The following is a 20,733-nucleotide window of genomic DNA, read 5'->3' as shown; positions in this document are numbered from 1 at the left end:
ATTTACAGTCTCCATAATCCCCCCATGTCTGGTCACAGCACCATCTCCCATCTTTTTTGGTGGCCATGGCGGCAGGGGCAGGAGTTGGGGGTCATTAGGCCTGTGCCCTGGTCCAGAGTACAGTCACATGACGGTGGTCTTCACAGGCCAGGGGGGGACTTCACCCGGTACATCCGACCCCATACATTGAGACACTGGTTCTGCTGCCCCAGAGCGGTCTTGTCTACGGTGGGTTATCGTTATAACAAGAAGGAGGAGTAGCAGCAGCGGGGGAATCACTGCCAAAGCAAACAAGTGTATGCAAGTCTCTGAGGGTGTCACTACAGGGAGAGGACATTCCTCCAGTTCACCGGGGCAGAAGATGGCAGCAAGAGAGGAGAACCAAACAGGTCTCCTCTATGAAATAACTCCACACTCCTCCGCTAACAACCGTACAGTCCTCCCTATACCTAACAACCGTACAGTCCTCTCTATACCTAACAACCGTACAGTCATCTCTATACCTAACAACCGTACAGTCCTCTCTATACCTAACAACCGTACAGTCCTCTCTATACCTAACAACCGTACAGTCCTCTCTATTATCCAACAACCGTACAGTCCTCTCTATACCTAACAACCGTACAGTCCTCTCTATTATCCAACAACCGTACAGTCCTCTCTATACCTAACAACCGTACAGTCCTCTCTATACCTAACAACCGTACAGTCCTCTCTATACCTAACAACCGTACAGTCCTCTCTATACCTAACAACCGTACAGTCCTCTCTATTATCCAACAACCGTACAGTCCTCTCTATACCTAACAACCGTACAGTCCTCTCTATTATCTAACAACCGTACAGTCCTCTCTATACCTAACAACCGTACAGTCCTCTCTATTATCCAACAACCGTACAGTCCTCTCTATACCTAACAACCGTACAGTCCTCTCTATTATCCAACAACCGTACAGTCCTCTCTATACCTAACAACCGTACAGTCCTCTCTATTATCTAACAACCGTACAGTCCTCTCTGTATATAACAACCGTACAGTCCTCTCTATTATCTAACAACCGTACAGTCCTCTCTGTATATAACAACCGTACAGTCCTCTCTGTATATAACAACCGTACAGTTATCTCTATATCTAATAACCGTACAGTCCTCTCTATTATCTAACAACCGTACAGTCCTCTCTATTATCTAACAACCGTACAGTCCTCTCTGTATATAACAACCGTACAGTCCTCTCTGTATATAACAACCGTACAGTCCTCTCTGTATATAACAACCGTACAGTCCTCTCTGTATATAACAACCGTACAGTCCTCTCTGTATATAACAACCGTACAGTCCTCTCTATTTAACAATATGAAATTTGATGGCTTCCTCCTTTATTCCTGTTTGAAGATTATGAACATGGCGGTTCACACCATTAAACATCATGTTTTATAGGGAGTGCAGGACTGGGGTTGACTTTTTTCCAGTGTCCATGATTTTATTTTTTTATATGGGGGTGATGGTGCAGATCGTTTTGACCGTAGTTATTGTCCGCTCACAGCAAATGTCAGTATTGAATCCACATCTGTATTTGGACAGATATCACGGATCATCTGAAGCCCTGAAAATGTCATCTGTCCATCATGAATTGCTTATCAAGAAAATAAAAATGATGGTTGGTGACCACGTGCGGGAGAGAGGTCCTCAGACCAGCTGTACACAATGGTGGAAGAACAACGGTAGGTCCTCAGATCAGCTGTACAGAATGGTGGAAGGACAACGGTAGGTCCTCAGACCAGCTGTACACAATGGTGGAAGGACAATGGTAGGTCCTCAGATCAGCTGTACATAATGGTGGAAGGACAACGGTAGGTCCTCAGACCAGCTGTACACAATGGTGGAAGGACAATGGTAGGTCCTCAGAGCAGCTGTACACAATGGTGGAAGGACAATGGTAGGTCCTCAGACCAGCTGTACACAATGGTGGAAGGACAATGGTAGGTCCTCAGACCAGCTGTACACAATGGTGGAAGGACAATGGTAGGTCCTCAGACCAGCTGTACACAATGGTGGAAGGACAATGGTAGGTTCTCAGACCAGCTGTACACAATGGTGGAAGGACAATGGTAGGTCCTCAGACCAGCTGTACACAATGGTGGAAGGACAATGGTAGGTCCTCAGACCAGCTGTACACAATGGTGGAAGGACAATGGTAGGTTCTCAGACCAGCTGTACACAATGGTGGAAGGACAATGGTCTCCTGATAAGAAGAGGATGGCGTGTGGTCCAATGGCACAGGATATACAATGGCGTGGAGATAAGAGAATGAAGAAATGCCACAACGCAACAATGCCATGACGTGAAGATATCACGACGTAGAGCTACCACTATATGGATAGATGATGCACAGAAACAACAATGGGTTCTTTACATGTCCATTCAAGCACCTTGTCCATAACAAGTCTGTGGGCAGAGCCCTTGTGGCCGTTCCCCCGGAGCTCTGGCCCGGTCCCCTAGTTTTGTGGTGAAGCTCACAAGTCATTGGTCTCCAGACCTTGGTTGGAGTACGAGTACAGGTTCTTCGTCCCATTACCTGAAGGCTGAAGAGAGAGAAAAAGGGTCAATGTAAGACATGAGTCTGATCGAGGTGCAGGATATGAAAAGTCTCCGGCAATAAGAGGCTTAAGACGAAGAATGAGGATGTGACCACGGAGCGTGTTTGGTTACAGGAAGAATCTAATTAATACCCTTGAACAATGGAAGGAATTGACTTAAGAGGACAAGAAGAATCAAGACACAAGTGTACGGGAAGTCAAAGTGACTCCTGGAGACTGAAAGTGGGGCGTGGACAAGGTGTAAATGTGTCTCAGGTGCCATCAGCTGTGGACGAGGGGGGCTATATGTCACTATTTGTATATGGAAGTTTATGCAAGTCATTGTGGTAATGAGTAACCCTGGATGACAGGTCTCAGTCTTCACCTCCCCCCAGAGGTCCAGTCACCACCAGCTTTTCACATTTGAGTCAATATGGCAAAACTTTGTGGGGTCAGATGGTGCCAAGACTTCAGAAACTAAGCTGCACCTTACCTCAGAAGAAAAAGTGGCCAAAGATGACCCAACCTCTTCAACCAGCAGCTCAGACTCCACATAATTATCCAGACTAGATAAGATCTGTACAACTGGCAGGATATCCTTGGAAAAATCCAATACAGGATCGCAGGATGCACGGCAGTCAGCCCTCCTGAACACCCTCCGAGGCCTGGCCCAGTGAGCCAAATCTAGAAAGCTATGACAGACATGGTGAAGTTCTGGGGGACACAGTGCGGGGGGGGGGTCTCCTGTTCTAATTTTAGTTTTCTTGATTTTCTGCCCTCTTTATTAATGGTCATGGCCTGTGGATAATAGGAAGAACTCTAACCCAACCAAAAGGACTGCTGGTGTCACCTGAAGGGAGAGGGGTTGCTGGTGTCCCTGCAGGAGAGAGGGGGCTGCTCGTGTCACCCGCAGGGGAGAGGGGGCTGCTCGTGTCACCCGCAGGGGAGAGGGGGCTGCTCGTGTCACCCGCAGGGGAGAGGGGGCTGCTCGTGTCACCCGCAGGGGAGAGGGGGCTGCTCGTGTCACCCGCAGGGGAGAGGGGGCTGCTCCTGTCACCCGCAGGGGAGAGGGGGCTGCTCCTGTCACCCGCAGGGGAGAGGGGGCTGCTCCTGTCACCCGCAGGGGAGAGGGGGCTGCTCCTGTCACCCGCAGGGGAGAGGGGGCTGCTCCTGTCACCCGCAGGGGAGAGGGGGCTGCTCCTGTCACCCGCAGGGGAGAGGGGGCTGCTCCTGTCACCCGCAGGGGACAGGGGGCTGCTCCTGTCACCCGCAGGGGAGAGGGGGCTGCTCCTGTCACCCGCAGGGGACAGGGGGCTGCTCCTGTCACCCGCAGGGGACAGGGGGCTGCTCCTGTCACCCGCAGGGGACAGGGGGCTGCTCCTGTCACCCGCAGGGGAGAGGGGGCTGCTCCTGTCACCCGCAGGGGAGAGGGGGCTGCTCCTGTCACCCGCAGGGGAGAGGGGGCTGCTCCTGTCACCCGCAGGGGAGAGGGGGCTGCTCCTGTCACCCGCAGGGGAGAGGGGGCTGCTCCTGTCACCCGCAGGGGAGAGGGGGCTGCTCCTGTCACCCGCAGGGGAGAGGGGGCTGCTCCTGTCACCCGCAGGGGAGAGGCGGCTGCTCCTGTCACCCGCAGGGGAGAGGCGGCTGCTCCTGTCACCCGCAGGGGAGAGGGGGCTGCTCCTGTCACCCGCAGGGGAGAGGGGGCTGCTCCTGTCACCCGCAGGGGAGAGGGGGCTGCTCCTGTCACCCGCAGGGGAGAGGGGGCTGCTCCTGTCACCCGCAGGGGAGAGGGGGCTGCTCTTTGTGTCACTGTTGGAGAGGGGCTGCTGGGGCAGTTGGTCAGGCTTCGGGTGCACTGTGGATAACTATGGTGCTGCCTCTCTCTGTTTTATTATGTGAACATGTGACTGCACTACGTGGTGCAATGCTCTGCGAGAGGCTCCGGTATCCTGCTGGCACCAGTCACACGGCTGTCAAGGACAGGAGAAATGTGACCTGCAGGCAGGATGGAAGCAGAGCGGTGGCTAATAATGGAAGACTGTGTAGTAGATTGATCAGGGGAGGAGGCTATGGCAGGCAATAAGCAGATGATGAGGATTACAGTCCTCTCTCCGAACATCATGATGTTGGGAGTACTTTAGATGTTACATTAGTGCATATGGCCAGAGGAAGAAGAAGAGAAAAAGGTACAGCAGAGAAGAAGAGGAATGGGAAAAGGGAATACGAGGAGGAAGAGGAAAAGGAAGAGGAAGAGGAAAAGGAGGAGTAAGGAAAAGGCACAGAGAAGGAAGAAGCCAAAGAGAAGGAAGAGAAAGAAAAAGATTAAGAAGAGGGAAAGGAGGAGGAGACTAGGAGGGGTTATATAGGTGGAAGAGGAACAAGAGGAAATGGAGGAAGAGAAGGTGGAAGATAATGAAGGGTAAGATTGAGAGGAGGAAAAGGTATGGGAGGAAAATGAGAGCTTAAGGTAGGAATTAAAGGAAGAGGAAGATGAGGAGGAGAAAGAAGAAAAAGTGGAGGAGGAATAAGAACAAGAGAAAGAGGATTGGGGCCGGAGGAAGAAGAAACGTTGAGGAGGAAAAGATAGCGGACTAGTATGAGAGAGTAAATGAGGAACAAGAGAAAATGGGGGAGAAGGGAAAGTAGGAGGGGAGGAGTAAGATCCAGCGAACGATAAAGAAGAGCAAGAAAAGGACATAGCGTAGGGAAGGGGTGAAAGAGGAAGAAGGAGAAAAGAATCGTGGAGGAGGACGACGAGGGAGGAGAAGGAAGAAGGGGGAGAGGCATTGTATTTAGACAGCTTCAAACACGTCCAGGTTGTTCCACTGACAGCTGAGACTTAGACTATTGCTACAATGCTCCTCTAACCAAAATACTCCATCACCCACAATATCCCCCATCCCACAATGCTCAGGGATTGTTTATAACTGCGACCAACACAGGGGTGAATAGCTAATTAATGCTTACACCTCCCATACAGTACCGGCTGCTTCCCCTAATGTCACCTGCTCCGTTCACATGTCTACCGGGCATCGAGCCGAAAAGTCAATTATTAACCAGGTGCAACAAGCGAAGAAACGTCCATAGCAAAAAGGTGTGAAGCTACATCACAAAAATGAAAAAGGCCACACGCCCCAAGTGAAGCCACCTCTATAGACTGAACTATGAGCCTTGAGAGGAGCTTCTTCTATAGCTCGAGCCACCAACCATCAAAAGATCAGTCTATAAATGTCATCAAAAACCCTTAGAGGAGCCACCTCTATGAATGAAGCCACCAACCCTGACAGGAAACACCGCCATAGATAAAGCCGCTAACTTTCAGAAAGTCCACCTATATCAAGTGAACCATAAAATCTGAGAGTAGCTGCTTCTATAGTTGGAGTCACCAACCCTCAGAAGATCACTCTCTGTAAATGGAATCACAACTCCTTAGAGGAGTTGTCTCTAAAATGGAGCCACGGGCCCTGAAAAGAGTCACCTCTATAGATGGAGCCACAAACCCTGAGAAGAGCCATCTATATAAATGGAGCCACTAATCCAGGGAGGAGCCACCTTTATAGATTAAGCTTGCAACCCTGAGAGGAAAGCCACAAGCCCAAAGTGAAGTCACCTCTATTGACTGAAATATGGGCTGCAAAAGCAGCTTCTTCTATAGCAGGAACCACCAACCCTCAGGAGATCACTCTATAAATGCAACCACAAACCCTGAGAGGAGCAGTTTCTATAAATGGAGCCACGAGCCCTGAAAAGAGTCACCTCTATAGATTGAGCCACAAATTGTGAGAGGAACTGCCTCTATAGATGAAGCCACAAACTCTGATAGGAGTCATCTCTATAGATGAAGCCACCGACCCTGATAGGAGACACCTCTATTAACTGAACCATGAGCCTTGAGAGGAGCTGCTAAAGCTGGAGCCACCAACCCTCAGAAGATCTCTCTATAAATGCAATTACAAACTTTGAGAGTAGCAGTTTCTATAAATGGAACCATTAGCCCTGTGAGGAACCACGTCTATGGATGAAGCCACCAACCCTAAGAGGAGCCACCTCTATAGATGAAGCCAGCAATCTTGAAAGGAGCCACAGCTATAGATGAAGTCACAGCCCTGAGATGAGCCACCCCGATAGATGAAGCCACCAACCCTGAGAGGAGCCACCCCTGACAGGAGATATATCCATAGATTAAGCCACCAACCCCGAGAGGAGCTACCTATATAGATGAAGCCACCAACCTTGACAGGAGCCACCTCCATAGATGAAGCCAACAACCCTGAGAGGAGCTACCTCCATAGATAAAGCCAACAACCCTGAGAGGAGCCACCTCTATTGATGGAACCGTAGGCCCTAAGAAGAGTGGACCTGAGCGCAATAGTCACTGGAGATGAGCTACAAACCCTGAGAGGAGCCATGGTTATATGAGAAGCCATCTAATGAAGAAGTAAGAACTTATTTTATAGATGTAGCCAGAACAACTGCACCTCTACATATAACAGCACAACCTTCTTTGCGGTTCTAAACAATTTTGGGCATCAGTTCAATCTCTGCAGCCAAGTCATGTGCAATGAAGAGCTCAAGCCATGAGTATCAAGAGCACTTACGTCATGTTTCGTTGGGGCCACATATCGTCCATGTGTTTGGTAGGATGTGTAGTCGTTCATGGAGTGGTAGGAACCACGGGTCGCAAACACATCCATGTATCCTGTAGACCTTCTTCTGCACAACATGACAGACTGCGGAGAAGACAATCACAGTTAGCAGTATACAAGTGACAGAGGAACCTCTGGTGAGCCACGATGCAAGGACCGAAGTCACTACAAAGAGAGAATTGAGCGAATACTCTTCATAGGTCACTGCGTCCCCCTTCCTCAGTAACAATTAGAGGTAAATGTTGAAAATTGGGGAATTGTACTCACCATGATAATCAGGAAAATGATAGCAACTAGCAGGATGATGGCAGCCAGAACCAGCAGAGCGATGCCCCATCCCGGGACTGGGGCTGAAGATGCATCAGATGAGATTGGATCGTTACTGACTGTAAGGAGGAGAATCGTGGTCACATCACAACATCTTATTATACAAGTATAACGGTCTACCTTCTTCTGAGAATGGTATGTAACACGAACGGCTGTGAACTATGATTCTTACCTTGCAAGTCAGTGATTCTGAGCCCATTAATCTCGTTTGAGTTGTTGGACAACGCTTCATCGAGGATGGCTTTAGCTCCTTCTGCAGGCTGAGATCCTGTAAATTCAACTCTGGTGTTGGCGATCACAGATCCAGCGCTGATGGGAGAATATGATCAATGACACAAGACCGAAACAAAAGTCAGAAATAGGAGCAGCGTTGGCAACTGACGGCATGGTGTCCACCACACTGTAGGTGACAACCACCCTCCGAGATCAAGCCCCAAACATACCTGAAGGAAAGGACTGTGACTCCAGCGTACGTCTGCTTGGTGGAGCAGGCGGAGCAGTTAAAGACATCATTGAACTGTAAGAGGCAAAAGCATCAGATAGAAATCAGTATAATAGTGAGAAAAGTCTCCAACTCCGCCACCCATCAGCCCAGGAGGACGCAGGCTGCTTACCATTGTTTGAATGCTTTTCTCCAGATTCTTAAATTCTCTAGAGGTGGGGTCATTCAGTAAGATGGAATAAGCCATATTGGTAATTCGCATTCGTATGTACACAAATGCTGGTTGAGTAGATACCGTGGTAGGTACCATTGTTGTGGTGGGTTCTGTGGTATTGGAAGGAGTGGTTACAGTTGTGGTTGGTTTTGTGGTGGATTCTGTGGTATTGTTGGAAGGAGTGGTAGCAGTGGTGGTGGGCTCTGTAGTATTGACACCTTTAGTGGTAGATTCCGTGGTATTGGAAGGAGTGGAAGCAGTGGTGGTGGCCTCTGTAGTATTGACACCTTTAGTGGTAGATTCTGTGGTATTGGAAGGAGTGGTAGCAGTGGTGGTGGGCTCTGTAGTATTGACACCCTTAGTGGTAGATTCTGTGGTATTGGAAGGAGTGGTAGCAGTGGTGGTGGGCTCTGTGGTATTGACACCTTTAGTGGTAGATTCTGTGGTATTGGAATGAGTGGTAGCAGTGGTGCTGGGTTCTGTGGTATTGACACCTTTAGTGGTAGATTCTGTGGTATTGGAAGGAGTGGTAGCAGTGGTGCTGGGTTCTGTGGTATTGACACCTTTAGTGGTAGATTCCGTGGTATTGGAAGGAGTGGTAGCAGTGGTGCTGGGTTCTGTTGTATTGACACCTTTAGTGGTAGATTCCGTGGTATTGGAAGGAGTGGTAGCAGTGGTGCTGGGTTCTGTGGTATTGACACCTTTAGTGGTAGATTCTGTGGTATTGGAAGGAGTGGTAGCAGTGGTGCTGGGTTCTGTTGTATTGACACCTTTAGTGGTAGATTCCGTGGTATTGGAAGGAGTGGTAGCAGTGGTGCTGGGTTCTGTGGTATTGACACCTTTAGTGGTAGATTCTGTGGTATTGGAAGGAGTAGTAGCAGTGGTGGTGGGCTCTGTGGTATTGACACCTTTAGTGGTAGATTCCGTGGTATTGGAAGGAGTAGTAGCAGTGGTGCTGGGTTCTGTGGTATTGACACCTTTAGTGGTAGATTCTGTGGTATTGGAAGGAGTGGTAGCAGTGGTGCTGGGTTCTGTTGTATTGACACCTTTAGTGGTAGCTTCTGTGGTATTGGAAGGAGTGGTAGCAGTGGTGCTGGGTTCTGTGGTATTGACACCTTTAGTGGTAGATTCTGTGGTATTGGAAGGAGTGGTAGCAGTGGTGCTGGGTTCTGTGGTATTGACACCTTTAGTGGTAGATTCTGTGGTATTGGAAGGAGTAGTAGCAGTGGTGCTGGGTTCTGTGGTATTGACACCTTTAGTGGTAGATTCTGTGGTATTGGAAGGAGTGGAAGCAGTGGTGGTGGGCTCTGTAGTATTGACACCTTTAGTGGTAGATTCTGTGGTATTGGAAGGAGTGGTAGCAGTGGTGCTGGGTTCTGTTGTATTGACACCTTTAGTGGTAGATTCTGTGGTATTGGAAGGAGTGGTAGCAGTGGTGCTGGGTTCTGTGGCATTGACACCTTCAGTGGTAGCTTCTGTGGTATTGGTTGTACTGTGTTCTGGAACACTGACACCTCCGGTTGTAATTCCAGTGGTATTGACAGGACTGGTTGTAGTAGCATCTGTCACACCGACACCACTCAGAGTGGTTTCTGTAGTATGTTGACCTATTGTTGTCATTTGTGTTGTATTTTGAGCAGGTGCTGTTGTTGTTTCTTCTGTATTTTGGCTTACTGTTATACTTTTAGTTTGGGTTGTTTCTGTTGCATTTTGATCTACAGTTGATGTTGCTGTTGTGTTTGCTTGTGTTGTATTTCCATCTGCTTTTATCTCTGAAATCGAAATAAACATGTTAAACCAACAATATCACTGTAGACCATGGTTTTGTTTCTTCTCCCTGCTAACATTTCTTCTAAGACTTATTTAGTTAAGTTTCCTGTACAAGCAGAATGTGGAGAGAAACGAAAAATGACCATGTAGAAAGTATGAGACTGCGGAGGGAGAAAATACCTGAACACGTAGAGGATGAGATTATGGAGAAAGGACAAGACTGTGGAGGGAGAACAGACCTGAACATGAAGAGAGGATGAGACTGTGGAGAGAGAACAGACCTGAACATGAAGAGAGGATGAAACTGTGGAGGGAGAACAGACCTGAACATGAAGAGAGGATGAGACTGCGGAGGGAGAAGAGACCTGAACATGAAGAGAGGATGAGACTGCGGAGAGAGAAGAGACCTGAACATGAAGAGAGGATGAGACTGCGGAGAGAGAAGAGACCTGAACATGAAGAGAGGATGAGACTGCGGAGAGAGAAGAGACCTGAACATGAAGAGAGGATGAGACTGCGGAGAGAGAAGAGACCTGAACATGAAGAGAGGATGAGACTGCGGAGAGAGAAGAGACCTGAACATGAAGAGAGGATGAGACTGTGGAGGGAGAAGAGACCTGAGCATGAAGAGAGGATGAAACTCTGGAGGGAGAACAGACCTGAACATGAAGAGAGGATGAGACTGTGGAGGGAGAACAGACCTGAACATGAAGAGAGGATGAGACTGTCGAGCGAGAACAGACCTGAACATGAAGAGAGGATGAGATTGCGGAGGGAGAAGAGACCAGAACATGAAGAGAGGATGAGACTGTGGAGAGAGAAGAGACCTGAACATGAAGAGAGGATGAGACTGCGGAGAGAGAAGAGACCTGAACATGAAGAGAGGATGAGACTGCGGAGAGAGAAGAGACCTGAACATGAAGAGAGGATGAGACTGCGGAGGCAGAACAGACCTGAACATGAAGAGAGGATGAAACTCTGGAGGGAGAACAGACCTGAACATGAAAAGAGGATGAAACTGTGGAGGGAGAACAGACCTGAACATGAAGAGAGGATGAGACTGCGGAGAGAGAAAAGACCTGAACACGAAGAGAGGATGAGACTGCGGAGAGAGAAGAGACCTGAACATGAAGAGAGGATGAGACTGCGGAGAGAGAAGAGACCTGAACATGAAGAGAGGATGAGACTGCGGAGAGAGAAGAGACCTGAACATGAAGAGAGGATGAGACTGTGGAGAGAGAAGAGACCTGAACATGAAGAGAGGATGAAACTGTGGAGGGAGAACAGACCTGAACATGAAGAGAGGATGAGACTGCGGAGAGAGAAGAGACCTGAACATGAAGAAAGGATGAGACTGTGGAGGGAGAACAGACCTGAACATGAAGAGAGGATGAGACTGTGGAGGAAGAACAGACCTGAACATGAAGAGAGGATGAGACTGTGGAGGGAGAAGAGACCTAAGCATGAAGAGAGGATGATATTGCGGAGAGAGGACAGACCTGAACATGAAGAGAGGATGAGACTGTGGAGCGAGAACAGACCTGAACATGAAGAGAGGATGAGATTGCGGAGGGAGAAGAGACCAGAACATGAAGAGAGGATGAGACTGTGGAGAGAGAAGAGACCTGAACATGAAGAGAGGATGAGACTGCGGAGAGAGAAGAGACCTGAACATGAAGAGAGGATGAGACTGCGGAGAGAGAAGAGACCTGAACATGAAGAGAGGATGAGACTGTGGAGAGAGAAGAGACCTGAACATGAAGAGAGGATGAGACTGTGGAGAGAAAAGAGACCTGAACATGAATAGAGGATGAGACTGTGGAGGGAGAACAGACCTGAACATGAAGAGAGGATGAGACTGCGGAGAGAGAAGAGACCTGAACATGGAGTGAGGAGATAACTGACAATGGAGAGAGGACAAGACTGTGGAGGGAGAACAGACCTGAACATGAAGAGATGATGAGACTGTGGAGAGAAAAAACTTGAACATGGAGTGAGAATGAGACTAAGGGGAGAGAACAGACGTGACAGTGGACAAAGGACAAGACTGTGGAGAGAAAGGAACCTAACCATGGAGAGAGGACAAGACTGTGGAGAGAAAACAGACCTGGCCATGAGACTGAGACTGACCTGACCTTGACCATGAGACTGTAGTGTGAGAAGCGAAGGAGACAGTGGAGGGAGATCAGATCTGACAGTGGGGAGAGGACAGGCCTGACCATGGAGAGAGAACCCAGCTCTCTCAAACGTGTGTTCTGCTCTAAAGAGGAAAAAAAAAAAAGAAAACCAAAGAAAAGAACAAGCAGACACTGTCAATGAATATAAATATAGATAGAATTAAGATTAAATAATCTTTATTATGATATAATTGGGTATGTGGTGGCTTGGTCCGAAACGCGCGTCGGGGTTTGGCGCCACCAGCTTCTCTAACACACTTTTCGTATGACAATTGCCACTTTTATCAGCATGTGTTTATATAGTAGGTCCCTCTTCTTTATGATAGGTGTTTTAATCATTTGTATTTCAGGCATGAAATATACTGCAATGTATGGATTTTTGACTAATAATATGTATATGATGATTTGGTATGATATGACTACATATCCAATGACCAGACACTGCAGATTACATATATAGTGCATCTCTCCTGTTGAAAACTTGTCACATATGGGACACATGGCAACAGATATTTCATTAAATCTGTATTGGCATACATACTATTCTACTCTATGCTAAGTCTGTAAGTATACATCTAGATATATTTATCTATTTCTTTATATCCAAGATTCACTATTTATAGATGTATGCTATACGCCTATCCTTTATCTGATTATCTATGGTGGAAAAGAAGACCAGCGCAGCCCGCAGTGCAATACCATTCAGATAGAAGAATGTGCAGTTCAGACAGTGTCGGAGACTCTCGCCTTGGGTTGTTATGATAAGGCACAACTACTTGTAGTAACATGTGAATCGCATGTCTGTCTCCTTTGACAGCAGCTGATGCCTCAAGGACTGTCTTAGAAATATGCTGACCAGCACGACATATAGAAAACAGTAGAAAACTAGTAAAAACCCAGGCACTTCAGTAAAGAAAAACATGTATGGTCTAAACATGACGCGTTTCAAGGCGTTCACCTCATTCTTCAGACGGAAAGACAAAAGTATACGGATCACAAGGTTTAAATTGAACAAATGGGCGCTGAAAGCCCATAGCAGGCCCGGGAGAATAAAATATACATATAGTTCAATATAGGATAGGCCTCGAAACGCGTTATGGATAAAACATTTTTATTCATTACAGAAGACCTGATGGCTGGCTTTCTTTCCAGGGCCATGACATGTACCCCCAGACGTATTGAGATCATGTATAACGTCGGGCCATCACGTGTACCCCCAGACGTGCTATATCTATGTATAACGTCATTAGAAATATGGCTGATCTATAGAATATAGGATGCAAATAAGACCCAAGCTTCTCTGGTTTTCTTAGATTGTACCAGGACAATGCCTAAGCTGACCGTTTCCTCCAGCCTGGGCTGTACACAAGTGCAGAATGAGGCCCCCACTCTTATCTACCCCTCATTCTTACCAGTATTAGAGGAAAGGCGATACCCATGGCCTCATCTCCACTGCTTCCAGTAGGGCCAGGAGATTGGACAAACCTAAAGTCGCAAGAGTCCGGAACGCCCTCATCTACAAGTTACGAGGGCTCCACGTAGAACATCAAGAACTCGGAACATGCTTTTATGACCATCAGAGGAAGACGCTGCACCCTGACGATTAACCTGATGCCCTCAGCCATTTCACGTGGATATCAGCATGGATTCTGTAACCCTATTTGCATGCCATCAAAAATTTACAGGTGGTTTTAGCACAGTCAAAGGAAACAAATGCAGAAAAATTAGGAAGTTCTACTAATTCTGGAGATTCTCTCTGGAAAAGCAGACAATTAGCCTCGTTGACACCCCATAATCCACACACACCCAATCCCTCGTTGGTACCCCACATACAGAGTACAGATGAAGAACCTGTGGATAGTAATAAGGACAGAATTTATAGAGTTGAAAGCTGCAAGTTGGAAAATCATCAGAATCCGCCCCGAGGGGTAAATACTTACACTGAAAATAAAAGTCAACAAAAGGAAAGAGAGCGAAAGTCACGAAGAGGAGGAAATTAAGAGAGGAACGAGTAATAAACAAAACAAGCAGCGGGCGTTGTGCGTCATCAAGTGCTCAGCAGCTCGAAACCCACCACAGAAAGGAATTTACAAGCCAATAAAGGCCCAGGAACCGGCTGTCACCCGGCTTTACCAGGACTGGACTAAACTAAGAAGTGGCCCAATAGATATTTACCAGGGCCAAGGTCCCACAGCTGCCCCCTGCAATATAATCCTAAAGAAAAGGGGCAAGTCCCCTGAAATTACTTGGCTTGGCACATATTGATGTGTTTGGGGGTCTCCTGACGGTCCCCTACCAGCTTATGTTCAGGAGTTGAGGAATGGTCTATGCTTTGTTCTCATAGGTCTAGGAGATATGTTCTTGCCTGAGGAGTCTTGAGAGAAAAAACAGGTCTAGAAGGGACAGAGGGGTCTGGAGAGGACAGAATGGTCTGGAGGATGACAGTGATCTGGTAAGGACATTATTTTATTGAGGAGGACAAAAGAGTCTGGAGAGGGGCCATGTAGCCTGGAGGGGATAGCAAAGTCCAGAGAAGACCGAATAGTCTGTAGGATGATCAGAGTTCTGAAAGGGCAGAGGAGACTAGAGGAAGAGAGCAGAAGAGTTAGGAGGTGGAAAAAAAAGTCTGTAGATAGACAGAAGAGTAGAGGGGAGACAGGATTTTGAAGAGACACGGGAGTCTGGAAATGACAGAGGTGTTAGGAGTAGACAAAGGAGTATGGAGATAAGCAGAGGAGTTTTGAAGAGACAGAGGAGTCCGCAAGGGGAGTCTAGATGGCACAGGAGTCTGGATCAGGCAGAAGAGCCAGGAAGGAGTAAAGGAGTCTGAAGAGGACAAAGGTTTCTAAGACGTACAAAGGACTTTAGAGTTGAAAGGGGTCTGAAGAGGATGGTGGATTGTAGTGGTGCCATTTTCCTTGGTTGAGCGTGCATGTTTATGAGGGATATAAGCTGCTGTGTCCCAGGTACACACCCTGTCCATCGTTGTTATCTGGATCACTTCCTCTTAGAAAGAGGGCAAATCATTAAAGGAGATCAGGAGCCTTGTGCCATTGTGATAGATCTTAGTCAGAACAAGAGAATTATAGATTCTGGGGTTTCCATTATATACTAACATAACAAGAAAGCAGCTAGTTCCAGGACAGAACTTCTGTCAGTATCTCCTTATGTCATGTGAAAACTACATTAGTGGAAGAAACATTCTCCATTATACTCTTAGTTATTGGGCTGCATGTGGATCCCATGGCGGTTCCCTATTATATCAACCCTACAATCATCAACCCAAATCATCCATATACTCAAATACGTATCCATCAATTAACCCTTCTATCCAGCTCTGCTCTGCCTTCACATTCAATTCCTACCTCTAATATCTGTATGCAGTGCAGTGTTAGTATAAATAATGGTAGTACATGATCCATTAAGAAGAAGATCCTCCTTAAACAGCTCAAGCAGCTATACCATGCCTTATCATATGCTCTCTATGTTCATGTATGTACAGAACTCAAGGGGAAATAGAATTATCTCAGGGTTTACACTTTTTATGCAGCGTTTTACTGCCAAGAGATGCGCTTTTGGTGCCTGCTGCAAATACCTAACATGTGCATATACCCTTGGGACAACAGAGTAGGCTTGAGCAGGTGTACCAAGATCTGGAAGTAACAGGGGGGTTTAGAGAGGACAGTAGGGTCTGGAGGAGGCCAAAGCGATCTGGTAAGGACAGAGGTTTGAAGAGGGGGACCATGGAGTCTGGAGGGGATAGAGGAGTGTAGGGAAAACAAGCATCTGTAGGAGAGTTTGAAAGGGGCAGACAAGTCTAGAAGAGGAGAGCAGCGGAAGATAGAAGAGTCTTGAGGAGAACAGCAAAGTCTAGGGGAATTTAGAGGGAACAGAGGAGTTTTGGAAGGGACAGAATAGTCTATAAATGGACAGTTTAGTCTGGAAGGACTAGAGGAGTCTGGGAGATGGAAAGGAATATGAAGGGGACAAAGGCATCTGAAGGAGGGCAGAGGAGTTTGAAAGGGAAACGGGTCTGAAGAGGACGGGAGAGTTGAAGAGAACAGTGGTTTATTCTCCTCTCCCTTTTAAAATAATTATTAGCCTTGCTGTGGTCTTCACCACAAGTAGTATCTTATGTGTTGGCAGCTCTGTACCAGGTCCACACCCTGTCCAGACGGCCATAACCGAGTGATCGCTGGATCACTTGTCTCTATACTTCCTCTTACAAAAAGGGAAAATCAGAAGTGATCATTAGCTTTTTGCCATTGTAATATATCTTTGCAACCATGGACCCTACTGAACAAATGAATTATAGATTCTGGAGTTCACACCAGATTTTGGGGTTCCTATTATATGACATGAAAAGAATGCAGCTGGATCTTGGGAAAACCACTGGTAGACCCCATAGTGGTGCCCTTTATATCAACCATGCAATCATAACCCCAATTTACCCATATACTCAAGTAAGTATCTATCAGAGTTAACCCCTCTATCCACCTGTGCTCGGTCTCCACATTCTCTTCCTGCCTCTGATAACTGCTTGGTCCGGTATTTGGATCAATGTTGGCAGTACACAATCCATGAAGATTTCACACAAGTAAAATCATTTCAGTGTTGGGGCACAGGTAGACCCCATTGAGGTGCCCTTTTATCAACCATATAGTCAACACACCCATCCTTCCATAAACTCCATACATGTTTAGCCGGGCTCATCCATCCAACCAGCTTTGTGGTACCCCCACATGCTATGCTCTGATATTCTCTGGGTCACTCCAGAAGAAGACCTTCTCTTTACAGCTTGAGTGACTGTACCATGCTTCCAGGTGACAATGTCTGGAAAACTCTGAAAGTACAAAAGGAGTCTGGAAAGGACTGTATAGACTGGCATCTAGAGGAGTCTGGAGGCAAATAGTGATGTTTGGAGGGGGACGAGGGGAGCCTGGAGTGAGTCCAGAAAGGACAATGAAGTCATAGAGGAGTCTGGATGGAGAAAGAAAAGTCTAAAGGGGACAATGATATCTTGCAGGGAGCAAGGAGTTTTGACAGGACATGCGGGTCTTTAGGGGAAAGAAGAGTCTGGATGGGACAGAGGAGAATGGAGGAGAAAATAGATGATTCTGAAGGTTAAGGACATCAGCCATTCTGTGCTGATCCACGCCCTGTCCATCCTGTTACTGTGTGTTTCTGGATCACTTATCTCTATACTCTCCATTAGAAGAGGCAATTACTGGACAGAGTATCATTGGCATAGTGTCATTGTGATGTATCCTGGTCACCACTGACCTTACAAAACATGATAGAACATTTTAAGTCTGATTTTTTGAGAGTTCACATGGTATAATACTGTAAACATGGTGTTCTAGATCAGGAAAAACTGATCTTCTAAAATCCCATAATCTTATGTGATCGCTGCATCAATAGGATAATCTCAGCATTGGGGTTACATGTGAACCCCATCACGGTGCCCTTTGTATCAAGCATGCAATCATCACATCCATCCATCTACTCCATACATATTCAGCAGGGTACAGTCCTTCAGTATTGGACCCCCAGAACCTCTGATATTTGCTGGGTTAGGTATTTAAATCAGTAATGGTAGTAATACAATGAAGGAGGTGTTTTCTATAACTCAAGCAGCTTTATTATGCCTCGTCATATGTTCTATTTGCTCATACATGGCGACATATCTTGCTCAAGAGCACGTACGCACCTCTGCTACATCATGTTCAGAAATATACCAGCAATGACTAATAATGACTCAGTTTACTGTCCTGGGCTCTCATGGAGGTCAATGTGATCCGTCTACAGATGTAGTAGAGCTCAGTATGTTACCTGCTATTCAGTTACAGTAGAGTTAACACTGGGCACTCAGCTCTGCTACATCTGTAGTTTCTCTGTCATACCCATCCATATGTCCTGCAGTTTCCCCTATTTCTTACATACTCCAGAATTTTCCCTGCAGCTGCCTGGCATTGATACATTACATATAGAGCTTGACTTACGGAGAAGATGAGAACAGGAGAGGATGATGAGGAGAGTAGTAGCGATCACGGTGGCAGCCATCCTGACGTTCTGTGTGATTCAGCTGGAGCTAACAGTCTGAGCCGCTGCTGCCTGTGGCTTTCTGATTTCATGCTGGAGCCACCTGTAGGCAGGTGCATGTCCCCCACCCCCACCCCAGGCCGGCATGATAGGCTGCGTCCCGTGTCACTCATTGCAACTGTGAGGTCACAAAGCAAATTTGTCCAGATCTATTCTTAGCTCCATACCTGTCACCAATTCACCCCTTCCAAACCATGCGGCCACCACACCTGCTGAAGAGCCAGGAGCAGGGCCCCAGAATGAGCGCCCGGGGCCCAACCCTGCAGGAAAGCACTCCTGAACCCGGCACATCCAGAAACTGGCCAAATCTTTACCCCGTGTTGCGCGCCCACCCAAGAGCCCGAGTCGCGCGCCCACCTGCGACAGGAGCCCGTGTCGCGCGCCCAGCGGCGACAGGAGCCCGAGTCGCGCGCCCAGCGGCAACAGGAGCCCGAGTCGCGCGCCCAGCGGCGACAGGAGCCCGAGTCGCGCGCCCAGCGGCGACAGGAGCCCGAGTCGCGCGCCCAGCGGCGACAGGAGCCCGAGTCGCGCGCCCAGCGGGGACAAGAGCCCGAGTCGCGCGCCCAGCGGCGACAGGAGCCCGAGTCGCGCGCCCAGCGGCGACAGGAGCCCGAGTCGCGCGCCCAGCGGGGTCAAGAGCCCGTGTCGCGCGCCCAGCGGGGACAAGAGACTGAGTCGCGCGCCCACCGGCGACAGGAGCCCAAGTCGTGCGCCCACCGGCGACAAGAGCCCGAGTCGCATATGATCAGATACACAGGGAGTATCACACACGACAGGATTAGATGCACAGCTCAGCGTATCACACCCTTGTCCTGGGGACGGCCGAGGAGGTGATGGAGGTTTTCCAGAAGGACAATGGTCTGTAAATAGCGGCCATTGTCTCCTCTGCTCCCTGCAGCTCTGAACAATGTGGGGCAGCGTGTGGCTCGGGGGTGGGGACCATACAGGGTGCCATGTATACAGAGTACTCAATGTCTGGGTGGATATTTTATCCAGAATGGGGTGGGGGATATGGGCTGATGATGGGGGTCTCATCCATAATGCCCTTGCCAGGTCCACATATTGTCCTGAAGGAGAATGCTCTCTTGCAGCACAGAGTGTTTCAGGAGAGGAGTGTAGCTCCCAGTCACACAGATGGGGGTTATGGTCCGCTGATTTTATATTTTACACCAAACGTCCGGGACAGTAATCTCCACGTCTCAGGGTGTTGGCCCCGACATAAGTAATGGCGGCCTCCCCCCACATCGGTCTGTGCCAAGCCAGGTTATAAAGCCAGTGACAAAGCAAATGTTTCCATTGCATCGTTACCTTTCTCCTACAACTGTTCACGGCACGCCCCAATGGAGGAGCAGATCACCGGAAGGCGAGAGCATCAGCCCCTCCGACAAGGTGGCCACTCCGGGAGGACCATGGCCGCCACTCTGCGGGGGAGGGGGGGAAAGGACCACGGCCGCCACTCTGCGGGGGAGGGGGGGAAAGGACCACGGCCGCCACTCTGCGGGGGAGGGGGGAAAGGACCACGGCCGCCACTCTGCGGGGGAGGAGGGACCACGGCGGCCACTCTGCGGGGGAGGGGGAAAAGGACCACGGCGGCCACTCTGCGGGGGAGGGGGGGCCAAGGCCGCCCCTCTGCAGCGGAGGGGGGAGGGACCACGGCCGCCACTCTGCGGGGGAGGGGGGGGAAGGACCAAGGCCGCCACTCTGCGGGGGAGGGGGGGGAAGGACCACGGCCGCCACTCTGCGGGGGAGGGAGGAAAAGGACCACGGCCGCCACTCTGCGGGGGAGGGAGGAAAAGGACCACGGCCGCCACTCTGCGGGGGAGGGAGGAAAAGGACCACGGCCGCCACTCTGCGGGGGAGGGAGGAAAAGGACCACGGCCGCCACTCTGCGGGGGAGGGAGGAAAAGGACCACGGCCGCCACTCTGCGGGGGAGGGAGGAAAAGGACCACGGCCGCCACTCTGCGGGGGAGGGAGGAAAAGGACCACGGCCGCCACTCTGCGGGGGAGGGAGGAAAAGGACCACGGCCGCCACTCTGCGGGGGAGGGAGGAAAAGGACCACGGCCGCCACTCTGCGGGGGAGGGAGGAAAAGGACCACGGCCGCCACTCTGCGGGGGAGGGAGGAAAAGGACCACGGCCGCCACTCTGCGGGGGAGGGAGGAAAAGGACCACGGCCGCCACTCTGCGGGGGAGGGAGGAAAAGGACCACGGCCGCCACTCTGCGGGGGAGGGAGGAAAAGGACCACGGCCGCCACTCTGCGGGGGAGGGAGGAAAAGGACCACGGCCGCCACTCTGCGGGGGAGGGAGGAAAAGGACCACGGCCGCCACTCTGCGGGGGAGGGAGGAAAAGGACCACGGCCGCCACTCTGCGGGGGAGGGAGGAAAAGGACCACGGCCGCCACTCTGCGGGGGAGGGAGGAAAAGGACCACGGCCGCCACTCTGCGGGGGAGGGAGGAAAAGGACCACGGCCGCCA

At 49.3% G+C, this 20,733-nt stretch overlaps 1 protein-coding gene across 2 annotated transcripts; it reads right to left on the bottom strand.

Moving 5' to 3' along the window:
• Positions 1 to 290: 290 nt before the first annotated feature.
• Positions 291 to 18,311, bottom strand: MUC1 (mucin 1, cell surface associated). Of its 2 annotated transcripts, XM_073637306.1 has the most exons (8): positions 18,158 to 18,311; positions 9,531 to 9,980; positions 8,167 to 9,461; positions 7,996 to 8,069; positions 7,725 to 7,861; positions 7,493 to 7,611; positions 7,178 to 7,309; positions 291 to 2,585 (listed from the first exon to the last, which is right to left on the bottom strand). In XM_073637306.1, exons 1-8 carry the CDS (start codon positions 18,216 to 18,218, stop codon positions 2,517 to 2,519), a joined length of 2,337 nt encoding a protein of 778 aa, XP_073493407.1. In that variant the 5' UTR covers positions 18,219 to 18,311; the 3' UTR covers positions 291 to 2,516. The 2 variants fall into 2 exon arrangements, with proteins under 2 accessions (XP_073493407.1, XP_073493405.1); XM_073637304.1 differs by having other exon boundaries at positions 8,167 to 9,980.
• Between the last annotated feature and the right edge of the window lie 2,422 nt (positions 18,312 to 20,733).

The sequence above is a fragment of the Phyllobates terribilis genome, unplaced genomic scaffold, assembly GCF_046119375.1.
Source record: "Phyllobates terribilis strain yellow unplaced genomic scaffold, ASM4611937v1 Scaffold_6__1_contigs__length_29720123, whole genome shotgun sequence".
Classification (NCBI taxonomy): Eukaryota; Metazoa; Chordata; class Amphibia; order Anura; family Dendrobatidae; genus Phyllobates; species Phyllobates terribilis.
This window is presented reverse-complemented; position numbering and strand designations above follow the sequence as displayed.